A 24,450-nucleotide genomic window follows, 5' to 3' on the forward strand; every position below is an offset into this window, starting at 1 on the left:
AGATATCTTTATATCTAAATATGTACTTTGAGTGCAAGTGATAGGGACTCGTGTGTGGGGTTTTTTCTTTACTCCATCAAAGTTTGAACGTAGCAATTAAGATGCCTGAATTAAAGCAATGAAACCTAAACACACACATACAATCAGAGCAAGAGAGGGCTGTAATGCATTGCCCTGGCAAAAAAAGCATTGAACAACATAAAATGTAGTCATTTAAACAGGTGTTATTGTCAGTTTTTGGCATTCAGGAAAACTACAATATTCCCCAGTTTTAGTTTTCTCTTTAGACCTTATATGTATTGAACCATTAAGAACAAAAATCACTATGGCCTCTAGAGCAAAGGACGGCCTTTTTCTTTTTTACAAACCTTAAAAAATGTTAAAACTACAAAGCTGATCTGTGGGGTACCGGGGTATAAACAGGAGGGGTCGCCCCGCGCAGGGACGAGACTCCTTAAGAGATTGTATTAACAAAAATGTGTCTTTTAGGAAAGAGTATCCTGGATTGACACCTGGAAGAAAGGTTATTGTTCTGGGCCAAGCACACCCTGAGAGAGGCGTAGGGACAGGCAGGTTAACTCAATCCCATATATCAGGCGAGGGGACCTCCTTACTGGCTGAAGTGTTTATTTGGGGCAACAACATACAAATAAAAAAGGAGGGGGAGGGGAAGTACTGAGGGAACACTGGGATATGAGGGGAAGGGGAGCTATGAGGGAAGTGGGATAAATGCAGGATATAGCGATAGGTAAAAAACAGTAACGTGACCAGGATAGGAGAGATGGCGGCTCAGGATGGCTGCTGGTACTAAGAGGCAGCATGCCGGGCTGGGCTGATGGGAAATTAACTGGGACCATACCCCCGGGCAAGGGGAGGGGGAGCAGTCTATCCTGGTAAAAGGCAGGGGGGGTTGCCAAGGCAACTGGCTGAAGCCAAGAAACCCACAAGGGGTCGCAACATTGTTGCAACAGCCAGGCTGAGCAGTGCTGGCAGCCTGAGGACAGAGAGAAACCGCAATCCTGTCCCAGGACAGACATGTTAGCTAAGGCTGTTAGAAAGGCCAAGCAAAGAATTTACACGCAGACATTCTGCACACGGAGTGGGCGCATGTGTATATACATAGAGTGGGCGCATGTGTATATACATGGAGTGGGCGCATGTGTATATACATGGAGTGGGCGCATGTGTATATACATGGAGTGGGCGCATGTGTATATACATAGAGTGGGCGCATGTGTATATACATAGAGTGGGCGCATGTGTATATACATGGAGTGGGCGCATGTGTATATACATGGAGTGGGCGCATGTGTATATACATAGAGTGGGCGCATGTGTATATACATAGAGTGGGCGCATGTGTATATACATAGAGTGGGCGCATGTGTATATACATAGAGTGGGTGCATGCGTATATACATAGAGTGGGTGCATGTGTATATACATAGAGTGGGCGCATGCGTATATACATAGAGTGGGCGCATGTGTATATACATAGCAGACTTTTTACTCCTTGTACACGTGATACTGAGCAGCTATATTAGGTAACACCTTTGCAACAGTCCAGCAACTTCCAGAGGAGACGTGTCCCATTCCCGCGCAGTAGCGGTGTGTGGTTAGAGTAGTCCCGTGCAGCAGCTGTGTGTGGTTAGAGTAGTCCCGTGCAGCAGCTGTGTGTGGTTAGAGTAGAAGGAGTCCTCAGTGGCCTGCGAGTGGGGGGTTTAGCAGGTCCCTGCCAGTTGGGCTCCACAGGAGGAATGCCACTGGCCAGAGCGGAAGACACCTGCGTCCTGGGGATCACCAACCTACTGATAGTGCTGGCATCTCCTATAGCAAGGTTGGCCAACTCCAGTCCTCAAGGGCCACCAACAGGCCAGGTATTCGGGATATCCCTGCTTCAGCACAGGTGGCTCCGTGATTCTGACAGACGCCTTTTCTGAAGCAGGGATATCCTTAAAATCTGACCTGTTGGTGGCGCTTAAGGCCTGGCGTTGGCCGCCCCTGCCCTACAGCTTTCATATTCTGGAACCCTTCCCTCCCCCCCCCCCCACCCATTACAAGTGTACATGCTGCAGTGTAAATTAATGCTGAGTATAACTAGACTCTTCCAACTCCCTAAGCTTTTCCTACTTTGCAAACACACTCAAAATAATTCAGAGGTTTGCTGCTCACTTCTCAGGTGGAGGTGAGCAAACACGAAATGCATCTCCGCCTCGTACGAGAGGAGCGGCAAAATTATATGCTGCGGATCGGAATATTCTGCCAACTCTGGGGCTGAGCCAGTCCTGGTTTTATGAACTAATTCTGTATCCAGCTCACGGCTATTTCCCCTATGGAAAAACCTGTGGGAAATGGGGATGCAATATCAGGACTGGCTCAACATGTCCCTGCTAATGTGGACAGCCAAACCAGAGGGGCTCTAATTCTGTTTTTTGGGGAAATGGGAGGGGGGACAATTTGGTGTTGCAATGGCCAACAAGGGACTTAACCCCTTCCGCATCAGAGGGGCCAGCAACGTGTTGTGTATCCCGATGGAGCTGAAGAGCTTGCATGCAAGTGACACCCACCCCCTGGGTCACAGTAAGTGCTCACTCTCAATGCTGGTCCTTTCTTGGGGCGCCTCCTTCTGTTTGTTCCCCCACTCCCTCTCGATGTACAGGTGGTAGGGGTCATTTTTGGACTCCTGTTTTCTGGACCGGGTGTACGCCAGGATGAGCCCCCCCGCCAGGCACCCATAGAAGATCATGATGAGCAGGATAAATAAGTAGGCATCGTCACTGCTCTGGGTCTCCTCCGAAGGGGCGCTGGTGCTGTTGACCCGGGTCAGCTCCTGCAGGAGCTGGGTGAGAAGACTTCTCAGGCGGGCTGTGTCACTGCAGTTTGAGCTCAGAGCCGGGAGGCTCATTGTAACCCAAGGAGAAAGTACAGCGAGGAGCACACTGGAGGCACTTTGCTGATGGTTCAGCCTGCAGACGTTCTTTAACAGGGCAGAGGTTGGGGTGTTGATACAAGTCTGTGGGTTCAATTCTTGCCTGGGTCCCTCCAACTCCAGTGTGACCCTAGGAACCCCCTTTCTCTCTGCGCCTTCCCAGGGGGGTGACACTGTGTATCTCAGTCTCTCCGCCTGTGTGAAGATAGTTCAGTGAACAGAGAGAAGCACAGCTACTGGATCAGGATCTGCAGAGGAACAGTACCAGGACCAGCTGGATCCAGAGCTCCAGTCATTCAGGATCAGGATGCAATAAAAAGCAAATGTAGCTACACTCTGCTGATTTGTTCCAGGACACAGACCAGCAGTCATGTATGCAGGATCAGCGATGCAGAGATAAGACACACCGTGCTGTCCACAGCTTCAATCTGAGAACACAAAGGGGGCAGAGAGAGGTGCAAGCATTTGTTTTGGAAACTACAGGATTTCTAACAGTCAGCAGGGGCTGGGAAGTTCAGCAGATATGATACTCACTACTCACAACAGGCAGCATGGGATGCAGGAACCAGAAGATGAAGCCACACAGGTGATATACATCCAGTATGGGACCCGGAGATCAGCTGGGTCTGAGGGCTACAGCTCAGGGGAAGGAAGGCAGCTAGATATTCCCAGCACAGAGTGCAGCAGAGACTCCCAGGGCAGAGGACTGAGCTCTGTATCCAGCAGCAGATCCTCAGTGCAAACACATGGCCACAGCACAGTCACACTCCCACCCAGCAGATAATACACAGGGAGGCTCCCAGCACACCACCCCCACTGTGATCTGGGGGAGGGAAAAGGGTCCTTTTTGGGAGGGTCACGTGGTGCTCAGACAGCCCCCTCTGTGAGTTGCACAGAGAGGGGGTGGGGGAGAGGGGAGTGACGTGTTGGGACCAGTCTTATTGGGGATGGGTGTGTGGGTCCCCAGTGTATGCATCACAAATTCCATATTATAATCATTATTTATAGCTGCATGTGCAGCAGTGTACACGTATAAGTGAATTAATTCATTATTTGCCGAGCAGCTTACAATCTAATGTAGGATTTGCGCAGGTTTCCATTTGGGAACGTTTTTAAAGAATAGAAAGAGGAGCTGAATGTTTCATATTCATTGTACTTTCTTAAAACCTTCAAATCTTTTTGTGGATGATTATATTTATATACAATTTTAGGAATATTTCACTGATATTGGGGACATTCAAACCTGTGTTTTTATTTTCACCAGGCTCTCCTGCCTATCATATTCCAATGGTCCGCGTGGTTAGCTGTTTGGCAAATTGTGGCAGCATCATTATAACTTCACAAGAACAAATAAAATACACGGGGATTAACATTTTCACAAACAATATTTTCTATAAGAGACAGGGCCGCCAACAGAAATCATGCCCCTCCCCCCCCCCTTAACCCATAGCGCACCTACCACGGTGCTGCGAGGGGGCAGTGACCTCGGGGGGCCCGGCGGCAGGTCACAGCAGTTGCCGCCGGCAACTCTGCAGGCACCTGTCTATCCCACACTGCTGCTCACGCGCCGGGCCTCCCTCTCACGCTGGCGCGCCGGAAGTTTAGCCCAGCTGACTTCCGGTGCTGCCGTCAGAGAGACCCAGCACCGGGTGCAGCCACACAGCATGTTTTTTTTTTTAACTGGCAACATTTCGAGAATAGTTTACAAATATTTGTCACTGATTTTTTTATTTAACCCAGGTTGTGCTGAAAAGCTGTGTAGTGAGGCAGGCATAAACAGGGACCCATGTTAAAATGGATTAGAAGCAAAAATTGACACTGTTCATTTGCATGTCATTTCCCAGAATCCCTGGCTGCAGTGGAAGCGCTGTATGCTAACAGATAATGGGGAAAAGAAGGGTTGCAGACCTGTTTGAGACGTAAATGTTCCCACAAGGGATATTTTTTTATTTATTAAAAAAGGTGCCAATTACCCACAATTAACACCATATAAAAAGTATGTAGAGTAACCCCTCAACTGCCAGTGCAGAAAGGGGACACAGCAAGCTGTCTGTGAGTGCTCCTGACAAATAGGGGGATTTAGAGAATATGACTTTCTTTCCTGTGTTTACCCAGACAACCAGACAACATTTATTACACAGTATGGTCACTGTGTTCAGCTGTTAGTTGAAAAGTTTGAAAGCTATACAGTATTGCAGTCAGTATAACTTAAACACTGTCCAAATCTTTCTAAAGTTCTATCCAGAGATCCCCGCACCGATGTTTCATAAAAAGTTACAAATTCTTTACATTTGGCACAATACAGCTATATATTTAAGCCACCAAGACCGCTTAAGGCAGTTTAGTAAAAGGTTTGACATTACTTCGTCTGTATTCCCTTATTTACTTGCTACAGGTAGAAATTCTCTGAACTTTATCATCTTTTAGCATTGCAGGAATGCTAAAAATGTATTTAGCATGTTATTTAAATATATACACGTACCACATATGTACACTTCTGGAGAGCGTTTAAAACAGATCTAAAAGAGGCAATCCAATCAATATTCTGCATGTGGTTTTTTTAATAAATCAGTTTTTTTTTGTAGTATTAGATAATACTTACGGCATTTTTTCCATCAACTCTTAATGCCATTTGAGTTTTAATATACTGAGCATCCTGTGATTTCTATAGCAGGTTAGCCCACCTCCCCAGCAGTGCAAGAAGTTTGCAACACTTTCCTGTTTGTGATAATTCGGCAATATTCCCAGCAGTTTGAGCTGCAAACTGTAATAATAGATAATGTTACCTCAGTAATTTCTGAATACATTGTAGCTGCTGAGTTACACTGACTGACGGATTTATTGAAACTGAAAGGCGGCCATTTAGTGAACCCTGGGAAGCAGGATCTTTGCTGACCGATCACAGGAGAACTAATCAATCAACAGTTTAGGTAATTAGTTTTCAATAAAGGTAATCAAAGGCTTTTTTGTTTTAATAAGCATTGCCTCTTTAAATGATCAAATAAACAGTACAAATGTCAGAATATCAGTTACATAGACATTATTTGGTCTAACAGACTATTTTTAGCGTACTTTCTGTTGGATCCTGTTTTATTGGTGTGTGTGGAATGGATTTCAGTTACTGCGACGTTCTCAGCTGCAGCCCTGTGTCCCTTAAAGGGCGACAAGCTAGGCCACTGCAGCAGGTCAAAAAAATGTGAAAAACAGCTTATTGGGGTAAGGAGGTTCCTTAGAAATATTCAATCCCCCTTAAAGTAACGGTCAACTTATTTGAATCCTGTTAAATATAATATAGCTTCCCCCCCCCCCCAAGCAGTCTAGAACATTTGACCGTGGCAGTTTCGCCGCAACCAAAAGGCCGCCGGCGCTAAAGTAAGTAATCCATGAGAACCGCTAAAACCCCTTACATTAACGCCCTACACTAACCGCTAAAATCCTTTAAATTAACCCAGTACCCTAATCTCTTAACTCCCTTAAATTAACCCCCTACCCTAACCAGTAATAAAACTTACCTTAGAAGCAAAACGGGCGTGACCAAATGTTTCAATCCACCCCCCACTTCTTCTGTTTATTTGTATCTCCTTGATAAAGCACAATTGGTGCGAAACACGTAGGACGGTCTACACCTCCTCTTTTGTTATGTTGATGGGGCAATACATGTTTCACTTTTTACACCCCCCGTTTCCCATTCACCTGAGCAGAGCGCCGCTTGATGCTTTTGTGTATTTTTCTCTGCGGTTATATTTATCTGTGGCTAATGAGGGCTTCGTAATTACTGTACAAAGAATGAACAAACGAGATAACTATTCATCTGAAGTTTTGACTGACACACAGTCTTATCACCCAAAGACATTAGATAAAGATTGTAAAAAAAAAAAAAAAAAAGAACCTTCAAAAACTTGTGTTTACTTTGCGAAGTTACGTTAAAAAAAGAGGATGTAAAAATACTTGTCTCCCTCCTTTCTCCGCAGTAAAGGAGTTTACATGAAGTGGACTTTATACATAGCTTAGCGCAGTCTCCGTTACCTGGTTAAGGTTCTGGATCCGCGCAGGCTGCAGGTGGAATAATGATGGGCGCAAGGAACTTCTAGTAATTGTCGCATTGTTTGTACGATTGTCTTCCGCTTCCCTAGACACCCTTAGCTTAACACCCTGGGGAGGTACTGACACTTGGCTTGAATTGGTCTACCAAGAGATCCGTGTCCCGGTTCTGTGTCCGGGCATATATGTCTAGGCAGACTGATATAGAGGCCGATCTGAACCTGCCGGTTGGGCTGGTCCAGTTACACCCCGGAATCCCTCTCTTGGGAACCTGTCGGTTATGTGCCTCCTCCGATGTGAATTACTGTGTTCACCTCTGCCATATTTGCGGGTAAGTATCCCTAACTTCAACACAATCAACATGGACAAACAGGGACAGATCCCCCTTACTTACTTCTATATACTCAGGTAAATATCTAATGTATACCCAGTGAGGCTCCTACAACTATTACTCCTTCAGGAACCTGAGTTCTAGGGCCTTCTCCCTAATATATATATACTCTATCAGTGACATCACTATCACATGGCAGAAAGTGGGCGTGGCTTAGTTTCTGCCAAGTTAACCAGTACCATGTGAGGGGAGGGGGCGTTACACAGTATGAGCCCACACATATAACCCTTTAAAGCCGTTTACCCCTTACACTAACTCAGGAGTGGCCAACTCCAGTTCCCGAGGGCCATCAACAGGTCAGGTTTTCATGATATCCCTGCTTCAGCATAGGTGACTCAATCAGTGGCTCAGTGGAAATATGACACCTAAAAGTAATCCTTTTTTCCCCCGTTAGTTTGTAAATATGTTAAGCCAAGAGCAACTCGGATTTCATCTGGCTGCTCCCTTGTGTATGATATCACTGTGTTGAACCAGAGTTTGCACAGGGGGGCTAGAGGTAGCAAAAACATTTGCTTGGCAAATACTCCCCCAATTAGAGGGCCCCCCAAAGACATTTATTTGCAGCTAAACAAAGTAAGCCAGACCTGTGCTTTTAACAGTCAAGACAGGGGTGCGGAAACTGAGGGACAGGAGATTTTCTGGGGGGGGGGGTGTGAGGAGGGCACGGCGCTTAGAGGCCCTGCGATCTTCCCCTAAATTAAATGCCTGGGGTTCACGCGCAAGGCCTCTGGAAGTTCCCTTACCTGATCTCCGGCGGCTTCTTGCTCCATGGTAACACAGCGTGAAATGACGCCGCAGGGTCACATGACGTCAGAGACAAGGTAAGGGGGTGGGGGTGGTTGCACATGAGCAAGGGGGGAGAGCAGGCAGGGAGGCACAGACTAAAAAGTTTGCACACCCCTGGTTTAAGACAAAGAAATGATTACATTGTTTACCAAAGGGTGTTTTTTTGGCTGGTACATGGGATTGCAGTTTTAAGGCACTGCCTAAATTGCCTTGAAATAAAATGACTTATGTGACCCAACTCTCCCTCCTGCTGCAGTCACACACTTATTTGCCAGGCGATTCTGCATTGCAGAGGCGTGTTTCAGTTGGCTCACACAAGCCTTTTTTACACAGCCGTTACAAAACAGACCATTTTCTAGTAACCCCCTCTCCTCCCGAGGGCAGTTCAGGGGAATTGTTCATCCAGAGATAGCAGGTTGAAACAAATCTGATTGTGGGTTTCTCCCAAATAGAGAGGCGCTTTCGCACTGCTGAAGGGTTTCTTTTTTACATTCCAGGAAATGAGCGTCTTGTTTGTGCTGTTCCTATCTTTGTAGAATATGTTCAAGCATACAAGTAAATAGATTACCAATACTGCTGGAGCAGCAAGAAAATATCAAACCGATTACCCCATCTCCCGCTGAATTTGATTTGTACACATGTTACTGTTAAAAAGTACACTGTGGATTCTAGAGATATGGATAGATGGCAATATATGCAAATTTTTCACTATATGAATATAATTTTTTTTTTTTTTTTAAAAACACGTTGAGGAGGTTGAACTCTTTTGAAACAGGGCTGGTAATGTTGGGTGCAAGGGGGCACAATATACCGTATATCTATAGAGCAATACTAGAAATCAAAGCTGAATCTAAGCCAGGATTTGTATTAGCTTGGGAAAAGGAGTTGGGTAGGGAATTCTCTGTACCCAAATGGATACAAATGTGGAATAATGCCGACTCCTCCTTGGTGTCAACAAATATACTGGAAAATGCATATAAAATAATGTATAGGTGGTATAATACACCACAAAGATTGAACGAATGTTATCCAGGTACATCTGATAAGTGCTGGAGAGGGTGTGGAGAAGTGGGTACAATACTTCATATCTGGTGGAAGTGTAAGAAAATAAAGTGTTTTTGGGATAGGATAGTGGAGCAGATTTTTAATATCACTAAGATTAGAATTCCAAGTATTTTATTGCTAAATAGGGAAGGGATCAAGGGGTATAGAATTAGGAAATCGCTGTTAATACATATGCTGAATGCAGCGAGATGCACTATCGCTGCCAACTGGAAAAAACTGGATGCACCCACTATGGGACAATGGTGATCGAGAATATGGGAGGTTATGTGCTGGAGCGACTCCCATATATAACGATAGGAGAGAGGAATCATCTGCCAAGATGGGAACAAAAGGGATAAAATAGGTTTATCAAGTACGGGACTGACTTGTTTTTTATATTTTTTACCAAACGAATATTTTTATTTATTTTTATTCTGTTGATGACTGTCTGTATTTGTTATTCAATAATCTATGCATATACATATGTATAATATAATTTTTATGTTGTATTGTATGGTTTTGTAGTGTATTATTTTGAGTTGTATGTTCGCTGTTATAAAAAAGTAGTTAATAAATAAAGAATTAAAAATAAATTAAAAAACTACACGGTGGGGGTTATTCATTGTACTGATAATGCTGATTGGGGCCTAAGTGCAGGGAAACCCCCACAGACATCAATGGCAGTTTCGGTGTGTTAGTATCCCGACTGGCACTATCACAGTTTAAATGAAGAACCCCCTTGGATACACATGGAGTTCTACGGCATGGAGAATTAAAAAAAAAAAAAAAAAACGTTTAGGTACAAAATGTTGATTATTTTGTTGTAGTGCAACTGAAGCGCTGAATTTTCACGTTGTTGCACAAATGACACGTTTTGTGTTTTCCAGCGTTGCCAAGAAGTCGGTAATCTTGCTTCTCTGACAGAGGATTGATAAAGTCTGACATTTACTGTGCCCGCAGTAATTAATGTGTGGTTTTATTATCACAGATTAACCTCTTCCAAAGTTTCGCTTTTGAAACTGCACGCAGAGCGCACAATTGTCAACTCGCGCAACACCCTAGTGCTCGTTTTGGAAGTGTGACTCGGGCCTGATTACCAAATAGGTAAACTAGGCACCAGCCTAGGACTGGTGGAGGTCTAAAGCAGGCGTGTTCAACTTCAGTCCTCAACTGGTCAGGTTTTCAGGATATCCCCGCTTTAGCACAGATGACTCAGAGATTCAGGATTTGGCCATCTGTGCTGAAGTAGGGACTGATTGAGCCACCTGCTGAAGCTGGGATATCCTGAAAACCTGGGGGGGGAGGGGTGTTGAGGACACCTGGTCTAGGGGTCCGACAGCCTGCCCATGAAGCGTGGGAAGCAGGGGGTGAGCCTCACAATCACCCAATGTAGAGTCCCCCCTCACATACACCATGGGGCACTGCAGGACCCTTGCAGCTCACAAGGGCAGTGATAGTTGCCGTGTCCAGTAAGGCTACGACAATACAGGTAGTCCTCGCTAGCCAACGTTTCACTTTACAATGAATGGCATATCCAATGCTTTACAATGCCACCCTATGGGCCATTTTCCAACGTCGGAATGCGTTATTCGATGCTCACCGCCACTGATTAACATGGGACTCGCTTTACAACGGTTTCACTATCCAACGCTACTTCCAGAACGGGTTCTGTTGGATGACCAAAGGACTGCCTGTACAGTTAGCAGGACAGAGGCAGACACACTTTGCCTGGGCTTCTTGGGCACGGGCAGATTCAGGGAGGAATGAAGCTCTACATGCCCAGAGCAGATTGGCCGCACTGTTGGCAGCATGGAGTACAGAGAAGGCTCAAGCTCCCAGCCACATGCTGGAGTGAAGTAACAGATTACCCTCAGGTTTACAACACTGCCCTGGTTCAGTAACTTGAGAGGTGCTCCTCACTTCAGTGTGTAGCTTGTAAAACATTTTTTGTAATCCTCGACTGCCATTTTGCAAAGCAATCTGTTGTTGACCAATGTAATGCAGGCATCCCTGGCAGCAAAGGGTTAACCCACAAGTGGTTCTTTAATTGAATTTTACGTTTCCAAGTGATCCAAGGAAAGGAGTTATCTTCTCTACGGTACGGTCATATACGCAGTGTGATCCAAATATACTCACTGTATAATACAAATATACAGTGGTTTGCACAAATATTTACACCTACCAATGGCACATTTTGTTGCATTACAAATAATGTATCCACAGTTTTTCAAAAACTTTTTATTCTAAGCTACACAGCTGTAGTGGTTAAACGGAAAACACATGAGGCGGTTAAGTGTCTGCAAAGGAAAATGTACAAAATTAAATTTACTGGTTGTATAAGTATTCAGCCCCTTAAGTCAGTACTTAGCAGGAATTGCTGCAAAAGGTGACTCTACCATGAGTCTTTTTGGATCGGACTCTCCTAGCTTTGCACTGTAGGATAGTGACATTTTTGCCCATTCTTCAGGGGACCAGTTCTGAGAAGTTTGTTGGGGATAGACGGCAATCTTCAAGTCTCGCCATAATGCTCAATTGGATTCAAGACAGGCCACTCAATAATATAAATGATCTTCTTGTACAAGCCCTCCACTGTGACTGGCTTTGTGCTTCAGGCCCTTGTCCTGCTGAAATGTTAATTTCCTCCCCAGTTTGAGTCTTGGCTGACTGAAACACCTTTTCCTCAAGGTATTCGCCTGCAGTTGGCACCATCGATTCTTCCCCTCTATCCCGAAAATCTGCACAGTACCAGCTGCAGACGGCGATCCCCGTAATATGATGCTGCCACTAACATGCTTGAGTTAGGATGGTGTTGACTAGATGATGTGCAGTGTTGGGCTTGCACCAGACACAACACTTGGAATTATGACTAAAAAGTTCAATTTGTCTCATCTGACTGCAAAACCTTTCCCCACATGTCTTGAAGGGATTCTTTCTTGCCACCCATCCATACAGCCCAGCTTTGTGTAGGGACAGCCTCATTGTTGATTTGTGAACACCTGCATCACTGAGTCAACATCACAATATGAATGAGTTCCTTAACCAAAAGTTTGAAACCACTGCCGTATAAATCAACAAATGCATTCATTTAAACGGGCAGCATGGTCTTGGCATGTCCCGCAAATGTTAGGTGACAGAGGGAGGGGGGAGTAGGTATTTCTGTTCCCTGGGCAAGTTCCACCAACTGTGTGAAAAACAATCCTCCGTCCCAAAAACCTACATGTGGAGCATGGGGGCGGTGAGAGAAAGGGGGCTCAGACACGGGAAGTTGTAACTGACTTCCGAGTCTGACATCTGTAATGAGCCCCACCCCCGCCGTCTGATGCCATCGCACACCCAACTGACCGTCCTGCTCACTCTCCCTAATTCCACCTCAGGGTGACATCATTGGAAACTACAAGAGGTCGATAAGGTTTGGGGGAACCTCTCTCTCTCAACGTGGCGTCTCATACACATTATTTCTAGAAGCAAGTAGAAATCCCATTGTACACTAACACGCCTGTGTTCTATGTTTTTCTGTATAACATGTTGGTAATGTGTTTCATTACATACGATATGGTGAACAAGTTGGAGGTAAAAGGGTGGAATAGGCTAGGGAAGCAGAACTGGTATTTTGCCTCTGGCTAAGTATTCTCTTAATCTTGGTCGGGTGTGAGTACAAATTTGCTTTAATCCTATTATGTCAACAGGCAGGAAACGTACAAATAAATGTTTGGCAGAAATCGGGCTGGCCCTTACCCAACTTTTTGTATTCCTCTGAATGCAAATCGCTACTTGCACAGCTCAGATAAAGGACAAGATGGTGCAATGCATCGAAACAAGGATTTGAACAGGGGAAGAAAAGGAAAACCACCTTAGAAATAGATTTTATAATAATTCGATGCGGTTTTCTCACAGGTTTAGGGAGGAATTGTTTTGATATAAAATTCCTCCCAAAACTATAAAAGCTGGTATATGAACACAACATAAAAGGATAATTTTCTGTTTTACTACCATTTTTATAGATTGCACCTAGGTAAAAAAAAATATATAATAATTTTTAAAAAATGGTAATAATTCACAAATTTGACACAATACAAAAATAGACGCATAACTCTGCTTTGTAACCAAATGTAACCATTTTATTCATTCTCATTGAAACAAAGTTCCTGAACAGTCTTCAATGGAGGTACAGTATTACTGTAATTCTGAACCAATCAGAAAAGGAGCTAGACATTGAAGACATACAAAGGCAGTGCGTGTAAATGTCATATGAAAAAAAAAATACAGTAATAAGAAAACAATACAAGCTGCAGAAACATTACAAAAAGGTAATCACTGATTTTACTACATCAGTGACCGGTTTCACAGCGGTTCTTTCAGTACTGGAAATCTGAAATTCAAGCCAAAACTTACACAAATAAATTAACAAAAACTTTAGCAAAGAGACTCAGCTTGATATGTTCAGAGAAATACACAACCATAAAAACCTTTAAATTAAACTGTGGTCCCTTGTGTGACAGTGATAAATTCATATACAAGCAGCATGTCCAGCAAAGGGATATTGGCTAGCTTTTTTTTTTTTTTTTTAATATATACTTTAGTGCCTCTGTCTTTATGATTTTAGGTGTTTGGAAGAGGATGTATACCCACTCAAAAGTTTGCATGCACTTTTCTCACTTAAAAAAAAAAAAATTATAGTTACTAAAGATATACATATATTTTTTTAAAGTTATAAGTAAGGCCCAAGGTTGATTCTATTATACAATATGTTCATCCAATTTAAGTGCCAAATTACATAGGATGAGGTACAAGGTTGGAAAAAAAAACAAAAAACTGACCAAATATCCCAGCTGAATACTGGCTAAATAAGAACATGAAAACATGTCCAATTATTTTCAGTAACAAACTGAGCAGTTCAAACAAGTACACACACACAAAAAAAATTCTTTACAGTGACAATACATTTGTCTTCTGTGTCATCCTATACATATGATTTAAATAGTCTTTAAAATAACCTGTTTTTCTCCCTAATAAATAGTTTAAGATCGTAAAAAGAAAGTGTTCTGTGGCTGGCTCCCAACTGTACAGCCCATTTCAATACCGTTAGCGATTCATAGTAAGAAGTGCAAAGTACATCGGATTCAAGAATCTACCCTCTAATATAAACTACTCAAATAGTTCCAAATTATTTTTAAACCACATTTTATTAAAGATACTCCACAGACCAGTAAAAAAGGTTTGTCTGCATCCAGCACTGCAGCAGGTCTGTCTGCCTGCGGATTATCTCGGATAAACATCTCGAATTTAATGTACACAGAGAAGAAACCTGGAATGATTTGATGTTATAACGGCCTAACACCCCACGTCACTTTAAGACATGACTGCTTCCAACTTCGGATATTTTTGTTCAAATAATCACTTATACAAGACGCATTTAAAAAAAAAAAAAAATTGGAAAAAAAAATTAACTGAACAAACCAACACACGCCCGAGGCAAAATTCTTCAGCGGTGATTTGCACAATGATATAACTTCCTCCGTCATTACAGCAGAAGTATTAGCAAAATAAACAGACAATACAACCATTGCACGATCAGGTAACACTGTGTTCTATGTCCGTGTGAGCCTCACGTAGAAATACTTGTGCTTTTCTGTTTGCTTCTTTATACACTGAAATGCCTTTTCTCTTCTCCTAGAGGACTGAAGCTCATTATAGTGTCAGCAGGACATTGCGCGTGGCGAGGAACACAGAGAATGCTCGATTTGGAAGGATGTGCAAGAGGTCAGAAAACAAACCATCTTTAGTTCAATAACTTTCGTGGAAAAATACAATACAAATAACGTTGTGAACAGAGGAAAAAGAACACAAACTGAAAAATAATAATTTACCCAATGAATTACAAAATGTAATGTAAGCCAATACTGACGCAAAATACTATTTTAATCGCATCAGTAAAGTAATAAACACAGACACACACAGACACACACAGACACACACAGACACACACAGACACACACAGACACACACAAACGCAAGGGCCTGCCGCTACCGTTTTGGTTCAAGTGGTTAAACCTAACTAATTCTTTAGCCTAAATTTTGTTTGCCTTCATCTTTTGTGATGGATTAAGAAGACTATTTGTTAATAATAATAAATAGTATTTTTGATATATATAAAAAAAAATAATAATAAAAAAAAAGACAGAAAATCTTCAAACACTGCATTATTCAGATTTCAGGCTGGTTTCTACCAGTGGTTTTAGATTGGAGTACACAACCCCCCAAAAAATAATTACATTTCTTCAAATTTAACTGCACAAACATGCATTGTCAGAACTTCTCAAAATAGACATTGTATAAACAATCTGTAGAAAGTTGTCCCTCCTTTGTGAGCAAAAAGGAAAAAAAATAAAAATAAAAAAAACATCCAATTTTTGGCTCCAGATCCTACTTGCCGCCATACATTCTCTCAATATCGGTGAGATAATGGTTCTTCAGTTCTTTCCGCTTCAGTTTGAATGCATCGGTTACTAGTCCAGTTTCAGGCGTCCAGGGGTCAGGACTTAGCCGCACCTTGATGGGTATTTCAAACCGTTCTAGTTTCACTGTTAAACAAAGAGCAGCAAGTAAGAAAACAGCACGAGCGCTCATTGCTTTTTACAGCAGGGGCGGCCAACTCCAGTTCTCAAGGGCTACCAACAGGCCAGGTTTTCAGGATATCCCTGCTTCAGCACAGGTGGCTTAGACAGCCACTGATTGAGCCAGCTGTGCTGAAAATCAGGTAGATCCCGAAAACCTGACCTGTTGATAGCTCTTCACTGGAGTTGGCCCACCTCTGATTTCGAGGTTATCTGTTTCTCTGAGCACATTTGTAAGTCAATGCGATGGGCCTACGGCTGTTAAACAGAGTAAAAAGGCCCCCCAAAATGTGGCAGAACTCTTTACCTTCCACTTTCAGCACAGAGCTATTTGCAGATGCCTGAGGCCCCTTATTATTAAGTACAGGGATGACGCAGAGAAGGGAAAATGCCAGCCTGATTGATTTACAATAATCTGCAAAGCAGGGTGGGGAGCCGTGTCGGTCCCCTCCGGAGATTAACACAAGGACGGAGAGGGAGTAGGTAGTGTGATGCCTTTTATTGGAGCAGGTGCTACCCGATGAAGGACCCTGAGAGGTTCCAAGCTTGCAACATAACTACTTGTTGGTCCAATACAAGGTATCATACCCCTTACTCACTCTCCCTCATTTGTTACTATTTACAATAATTGGAGACTATTCCAGCCACTAGATGGCAGCAACCACAAATATACTCTGTACATTGAAGGCTATTTCAGCACCGGAGGACCCCGCGCGTTCCAAGATCCTTACCAGAGAAAGTGCCACCGGTTCTTCATGGAGGTTTAAATCCCCCGTGTGACACGGGCCAATAGGAAGCTGCGACGGACTCGGTTGTGGCTTCCCATAGGCCAGTGTGACGTAGGAGACTGGGAGGGACAATAGCGGCCACACCTTCCCCAGTAAGTATATCAGGAAGCAGGGGGTCCCCCCCGGGGTTTAAATTAACACGTTCTGCTCTGGGGACCCCACGCAGAATTTATCCTTTAAGACAGGGGTTCTCAACTCCAGTCCCCAAACAGGTCAGATTTTAAGGATATTACAGCTTCAGCAAGGGAGCCACTGTGCTGAAGTAGGGATAGCCTTACAACCTGACCTGTTGGGAAGGGGGGGGCGTGGGGTTCTTGAGGACTGGAGCAGGGAAGCCCTGCTTCCATAAATGAGAATTGAAGTATTGATCACATTTTTGAATTGCAGGCTTTAATGCAGAGCATTGGGTTGGAATGAAACAGTTTTTTTGTTTTTTGTTTGCATGTATAATCAAATTGCAGAAACTCTTCATTCTACAGGTAGTCCTCGTTATCCAACGTTTCACTTTACAACGAATGGCATATCCAACGCTTTACAATGCAACCGTAAGGGCCGTTTCTCGACGCCGGAATGCGTTATCCAGCGCTCACCGCCACTGATTAACATGGGACTCCCGTTACAGCGGTGTCACTATCCAGCGCTACTTCCAGAGCGGGTTCCGTTGGATAACCGAGGACCGCCTGTAATGTCTGGAAGTATTAACAGGTTGGGGAAGTCTGCCAGAAAGTTTGAATTATGGCTCGCATGCGGTTGATTCTATAGAAGAATATAGAATGCGATTGTGTACCAAGAAGCTGTCACTTACATGAGCCTGCTACCTCCTTAATCTCCTTCAACACTTCACCCTCCATTGTGGTATTGTTACAGATCTCCTCCCAAGTTCCTTCGATCCCTTTCTGCTGTGCTAAGCCAGTCAGCTTCTTCTGATTAGGAACCACCAAGCTGATCACATAAGACTGGTAACTGAAACAGGATACGTGGAAGATTAGACACTACAGTACATTGCCAAGGTAGCACCTCTAATTTAAAGGAGTGGGCAGCCTTTAAAAATCGTAGCAACGAGTACACACAATGTTAAGATATGTAAGCGTCCAGGACAACACAAGAAGGGATATTAGCATGCGTTACTGAAACGCCATATTATTATCACTCCAAACAAAAAACACTGCCAGGTAACTAGGCAATAAGAGCAGGTAGCCTCAGTCAGTGATACTGTAGGTAGTAGGCACTCCTGGGTAAAGGTTTATTATACAATGTTTAGATCCGACTACCAGAAATAACCACCACTAGGGGGCATTTTAATTCCACTTGTGTCCTCTTAAGTCTCCCCCCTTTTTTTTTTTTAAACCATTTACAGCAAGGGTGGCCAACTCTAGTCCAAGGGCCACAAACAGGTCAGGTTTTAAAGACATCCGTGCTTCAACACAGGTGGCTCAGGGGGTCCTGGGAGCCAAAATGAATGGGGTCCAGCTCCGGAGACCCACCTACTTCAATCCTGTGTTTAAAAACTAAAAAGGTTTCGATTGCCTCTTTAAAGGGGGACCATCTAGCAAATCTGGGTCATAGCGTTAACCCCTTCAACAGTTACCGAGAGAGGGGTGAGGGGGGAAACCTACAGGCAGTGAAGCTGGAAAAATTAAACCCCGAGCGGTATTTTATTTTTATTCTCAGAACGGCAGATTTTGCTACGTAGAAAAGATCTCATCTCTACCTGTTGGCATAAGCACAGATGTTGTCGATAAGTGGGCAGTTTTTCAGTGCGGCCTCCACTTTACCCAGCGAGACGTATTCACCCGCTTGTAACTTCACCAAGTCCTTCTTACGGTCTGCAGAGCAAGAAGAATTTAAAAAGTTAGTAACTGCGGAAGAGTCCGGTATTTGGCACCCTGTGGGCAAAGAAGGCAGCGTGTGGCCTACCTATTATCTGCAAACAACCATCTGAGTGAAACTCTCCAATATCCCCAGTACAAAACCATCGCTGCCCATTCTCATCCACATAGAAATCCTCCATGCTTTTCACGTCATTTTTAAAATATCCTACGGACACATTTTGCCCCCCAATGATCAGCTCTCCCCGTGGGTGCGGCTTGTCCTCATTCGTATAGCCACCTAAAACACAATGGCAAAAACGCATTATAGGGTTAGAAATATATCCTTTTATAGGAACACTTCAATGTCTCATTCACTCCTTTCGGGAATACACTATCCAATTAAAATATCCACTGCAATTCCTTTTGGGGGAGTATATTTCCCCACCCCCCTCCCCTTTTGAAAGGTAATACCACGTCAATTAGTTACCAAGACGTCGCTAGGATTAGTACAGAATGTTTATTTCTGTCATTGTAGAATGTGCAGCTGTGAGGACGCGATGGAAACTTATGATGTGAAGAGTTAACTTCATGGACAGACTCACCTTCTTGCCAGTCTCTCAGTTTAATCTCACAGCAAGTAAGAGGAGCCCCGACTCTGCCAGTACTGTAATCACAAACTGAAAGGCAGAGAGAAAATACACAGTTAGGTTCCCTTTAAGAGATGGTAAATAAAAATACCACTAGTGGTGCAGTCACATGTCTCAGACAGCTCTGGAACGGTCTTTCCCCATTATCGCATAGCAAACAGTGCTTCCTCTGCAGCCAGGGATTCTGGGTAATGTCGTGCAAATGAGCGCAGGGTCACTACTTCTCATCCATTTTAACATGGTCCCCTATGAACTTATGACTGCCACATTAAACAGGTTTTCAGCATTGCCTGGGTTCAAGAGCCAGTAACCCTAGCCACAGACAGCTGTTTTGACCTTTTGGGTCTTATCACCGAGGTTGGTTGCTGGCTAGGCACACTCATTTCAGCACAGCCTCTCTCCTGGCCACTTAGTAACAGGAAGGTGGGGCATGGGACTTATTCCAAAACACCGTATTTAAAGCCGCAATTTATTTTCCTAAAGTCATTACACAAATACGGTCGAGATTATAAGCAAGTTGGGGAGGTTCAAAGGAACGTTGAATTGCTTTCAAATACATTTTTGTGGACAATCCAGTCAGTCAATACGGGGCTAGCATTTGGCTGTACTATATCCAGTTTATAGTCCTATTTTCTAAGCAACTCGGATACAAGTTGAATGTTTGTTTCACCGTTTCTTCCTTACACACATACAGTATATGGTGACGAACTGTGTGAGACTTAAACATAGGACAGTCGGATTTAGAATACACACATTTGAGTCAAAAGCTCACAGTTGCGTCACAGTTGCGTCTTTCAGTAACTGCATTGATTGTTAGGAAATCAAACACGATTTATGGAGAATTCTGCAAAACTTCCCTGGCTGCCAAACAACGCATTAAGGGGTTAATACCCAGGTAGTGCTTACCTTCAGTAATGGTACCCGCACCACATGTTTCAGTTAATCCATAACCTTGCCCGACAGGACAGCAGAAACAGATGTTCATAAACCTCTGCGTCTGAGGCGAGAGCGGCGCACCGCCGCACAGCATCATGCGCACGTTACCGCCCAACAAAGCTTTCACTTTTTTAAATAGTAACCTGAAGGAAAAAATTAAATACATCAAAATAATGCTTTAAATGACTTGGAATGTTTAAATCCAAATATATTAGAGCTCAGTTTATAAATAACGCATCAAATCTAATTATATACACAGATTTAATCCCTACAATGAAATGCTGGAGCACGCGTAGCAGCAGATGGGATAGCAATCAGGGACAGACACAAAGAGAAGGCAATCAGTACGTACACGTTACAGAGGGGGGCATCGTATCCCTTCTTTATCTGCTCCAGTTTGTAGTCATAGCCAAGCTTAAACAGCGTCCTCTGAAACACATTCATTTCTTGCACTTTGCTCATGACATTCTTATAAATTCGATCCATGATTTCCTGCAAAAAAAAAAATGTAACGGTAGACATTAAAAGACCAGCTTACACGCGCACTCACCCAAACACACGGTCGGTCAGTCGAGTCGGTCACACAGAAGGCCGGGTCGGTCACACACACACGGTTGGTCAGACGCACGGACGGTCACACTTACAGGCACAGCAGCCATCAGTGTAGGCTTCAGGACACTACAATCGCCTTTGCTTCCCTTCTTAATTTTACTAGACTGGAGACACAAAAATATGTTACTGTACTTGATAGATCGTTGCTTTTCTGAGAAAACAAATGAATAGAACACTAAATAAAGAAACTATAGGATAAACCGAGTAAAACCTTAACCCAGTGGTTATCAACCAATCTCTGGGGCACCCATGCTCATCAGATCTCCCTCACCCCTTCCACACGCCTAAAACACGTGGGTCACGCAGCCGGTGTAACCCATGCTGCCTGGAGATCAGCCTCTTTCCTCTGTGCCAGGCTCAGGGAGGAGAATCACTACCACCGCCTCCTGGCAGCACAGGGATGCATCCGATGAGCGGCCGGTGGAGCGTTTCCCCTGCAGGCCGAGGCAGAGGACGGCAGCACAATACTGTCTTAATCCATGAATCAATAGGATTATACATTTTCTCTTTATCCTTATTTGTAAAGGTTTTCAGGCACTTGTTCCTGAATATATATATATATATATATATATATATATATATATATATATAAATAATATGAGATAGAGAGAGAGATAGATAGAGAGAGAGATATATAGATATGGTTTACCCAATTCAAAAAGGCACAGGGTTACCACAGACACTCCTCACACAAAAACTAAATATTAAGAACGTACAGTTTAGAAACATGTGATGTGACTACTTATGCTGTGCATTACCACTGTGAAGCGATATGCACATGGATGGCGCTACATAAATAAAGATATATATATACACACACACACACACACACACACACACACACACACACACACACGTCTGAACTGTTCCATGCTGTAAGCACAGAAATGGAACCACATCTTTGAAAACTTCAGCGAGGGCTCCACCGCAATTTATTTGCCAGAGGATGTTATCCATGTGCCCCCAAATACAGGGTAACCTAAAAAAAAAAACCTGCTAATTAACCAAATATGGTCCAGACAAAACACCTCCGAGAACTCCTGTTTAAATGCGTCATTTGAGTAAGAGCCTGGAGCCATCAAAGTATTTTTTAAATATTTATAGCCTTCCTTTTCCTGGCTTGCACAATACCCGATACTTCCTGGAAACCACCATACTGTATGGGACAAACGGCAACGTTTCTGAGGTCGTTTAGCGCTGCACATAATAAAATGACTATTTCTTTATTCAGAGCACTAGTCAACGACTAGAATTTTTCTGCAGAGTAATTTTGGCGCTCTGCCTTGTAGCAAAAATACTTGCCAATGTCTGGGCTAACCATGTCCAAGAACAATGATCCGCTTGAAGACAGTAGGTTGTAAGATCATGCAGTTCAGTTGAGTTTAGTCAACCTGCTCCCACAGAGTGCAGTCATACAAATCAGACTGTACCGACAACAACATGATTGGCTGCAAGTTGCTTTGAACTGTGCCAGAAACGCTAAGAAAAATGTTCACAGCATATCCGATGTTCGCAGCCAATTGTAATGGATTCCATTTACACCACACAGACCAATGAAATTGTGTCATAGTTCAAAACGATTGTAAAACATACAGGACACCTGCAAGCTCATATTAAACCCCCAAATTAACCACAACATATATATAAGCATATAAGTGTCACAGAGGAGTGCTACTGAGCATGGCAATATATATTTAAAACCAGAGACAGAACACGAAACACAGACAGAGCTCAGTGCACATCCAGTGAAACTTATACACGGTACAGTGCCTAAATATATATGTATAGATATCTATTAAATAAAATGGTCTTTTAGTTTAACATTTTGGCCAAAGTATTGCAACTAATTTTGACAGATTTATTATAAATCATTCTTCCTGGTAATACACAGGTTATTAAGAATTTATATTAGTGTTAGGGACCCTTGAGATGTGGTCTGCCGTGTAGTGGCTCAGGGGCTTACAACACTTTGGCCAAAATGTTAAACTAAAAGACCATTTTATTTAATAGATATCTATACATATATATTTAGGCACTGTACCGTGTATAAGTTTCACTGGATGTGCACTGAGCTCTGTCTGTGTTTCATGTTCTGTCTCTGGTTTTAAATAGTTCAAAACGAACAAGTTTGTTTTTTCCCCACAAAAAAAAAATCTCGTACTCATTAAAGGATGCACAGCCTGATAACGCAAAAACTTGGAGCTCCATCAGCAATGGTTTGTTTTTTAATCCGAGACCATGAAATGTTAGACAGGTGATTCATTTAGAGAACACATTTGTGACATTTCTGGAGGAAATGTGTAATATTTAAAACGTGGCCAATTTAAACAAATTTATGACTTGAGCAGAACGTTCCACAACCCATGACATGCACCTTTCATTAATACACACTATATCGCGTACAGTATATAGTATGTATCCGCTACTTTATTAGAAATGTTTTTGTAGCCATCTATCACATTTCTGAGTATTTCAATGCTTATTTAATAGCAATCTAGATTGGTGTCGGTTTTTCGAGGTTATATAAATTGGATGACTTTACATATTACCGCGCTCCTCCCTATAGAAGTTTGCTGCTGGTAAAAAGATAGGCCCTACATATAGAAAAACAAAAAGAACGATTCCTGTGATCCTACCAATTAGGCTAAAATAAAATAGTGATGTAAGGGTTATTTATTTAAACTCTTTGGCCAAAGCGTTATAAGCCTGCAGCCAACGTCAAGGCATAACCAAATTTGCAGGTACAGTACCTACACTGAATATATGTAATTATTATCCCATGGACTACTGAAGTGGGATATACCTGTACTAATTGGAGAAATGGTAGGTGCTCTTTCCTGAAGGGAGGAGACATACACCTCCATTTTTTCCAAATAGTACAGGTATATCAGACTTCAGTGTCAGTCTGCACATCACCCTCCAAGAGTAGGTGAATGTATAAGGCTGGCAGAAGGAAAGAAATGTAAGTTTTATTATATTCACACCAGGGAATTTGTGCACCCACAGTTTACCTCTATAGTAAGGTAACTATGATACTGGCTTTAGCCAGCTTTTAATTGCACTACTCACAATAAGTATATGCTTTATTTAACCCCTTCAGGGCTCTCACACATTTTCACTAGTCCATGGGACAATAATTACATATATTCAGTGTAGGTACTTGCAAATTCGGTTATGCCTTGACGTTGGCTGCGGGCTTATAACGCTTTGGCCAAAGGGTTTAACGAAATAACCCTTATTCATGAGATCACTATTTTATTTTAGCCTAATTCGTAGGAGCACTGGAATCGTTCTTTGTTTTTCTATATAAATTGGATGCAGTTTTCATTCAGAAGTTATATTGCTACGTACTAACAAGGCACATATATGTGATTGGGATTTGAATTCATGTGGGTTTTTTTAAACACACTTTTGAAAGAAGTACATCTTTAACAAAGGTGATAGACATCTGCACTAATATTCCTACATTTTTTTGCAAACCTTTTCAGACTTGTGAACACCTTATTACTGTCCCTAAACTAAGTCAACCACACCTGATGCAAACACATCAGAACAAGAATTCTTTATTTTGCCAGCAGTATTTCGATGCCGCCTCCACCTCCCCCCCCCCCCCCCATCTGTTCTTTTCCATTACAATTTTTGCAACGATTTAGGCGGAGTAATGACACCTAAATTGTTTACGCAATAACATGCTGATTGGGCGAGACCAAACTTGTGCTGGAAAATATGCAACCTTTCATCCCTTTATCATGTTTTACATTCTGCTTTACGTCCTCCAAAAGCAGGGGACGACCAGGCAGATGTATATATAAAAATACGTGTTTGCTTACGGAAATACAAGCCTTGCATTT

The 24,450-nt window shown here is 42.9% G+C and overlaps 1 protein-coding gene across 6 annotated transcripts in view; it reads right to left on the reverse strand.

The window, feature by feature from the left end:
- Window positions 1-13,287: 13,287 nt before the first annotated feature.
- The window catches only part of ACSL4 (acyl-CoA synthetase long chain family member 4), a 29,558-nt gene continuing 18,395 nt past the window's right edge, over window positions 13,288-24,450 (reverse strand). For all 6 annotated transcript variants that reach the window (XM_075573457.1, XM_075573458.1, XM_075573454.1 and 3 more), the window contains 8 exons: window positions 20,632-20,703; window positions 20,340-20,479; window positions 19,958-20,130; window positions 19,007-19,081; window positions 18,511-18,702; window positions 18,305-18,419; window positions 17,399-17,556; window positions 13,288-15,772 (listed from right to left, as the gene is read on the reverse strand). In XM_075573457.1, the coding sequence (XP_075429572.1) occupies window positions 15,615-15,772; window positions 17,399-17,556; window positions 18,305-18,419; window positions 18,511-18,702; window positions 19,007-19,081; window positions 19,958-20,130; window positions 20,340-20,479; window positions 20,632-20,703 (1,083 nt within the window). In that variant the 3' untranslated portion in view covers window positions 13,288-15,614. The remainder of the gene's footprint in view (window positions 15,773-17,398; window positions 17,557-18,304; window positions 18,420-18,510; window positions 18,703-19,006; window positions 19,082-19,957; window positions 20,131-20,339; window positions 20,480-20,631; window positions 20,704-24,450) is intronic.

The sequence above is a fragment of the Ascaphus truei genome, chromosome 16 (genome assembly GCF_040206685.1).
Source record: "Ascaphus truei isolate aAscTru1 chromosome 16, aAscTru1.hap1, whole genome shotgun sequence".
Classification (NCBI taxonomy): domain Eukaryota; kingdom Metazoa; phylum Chordata; class Amphibia; order Anura; family Ascaphidae; genus Ascaphus; species Ascaphus truei.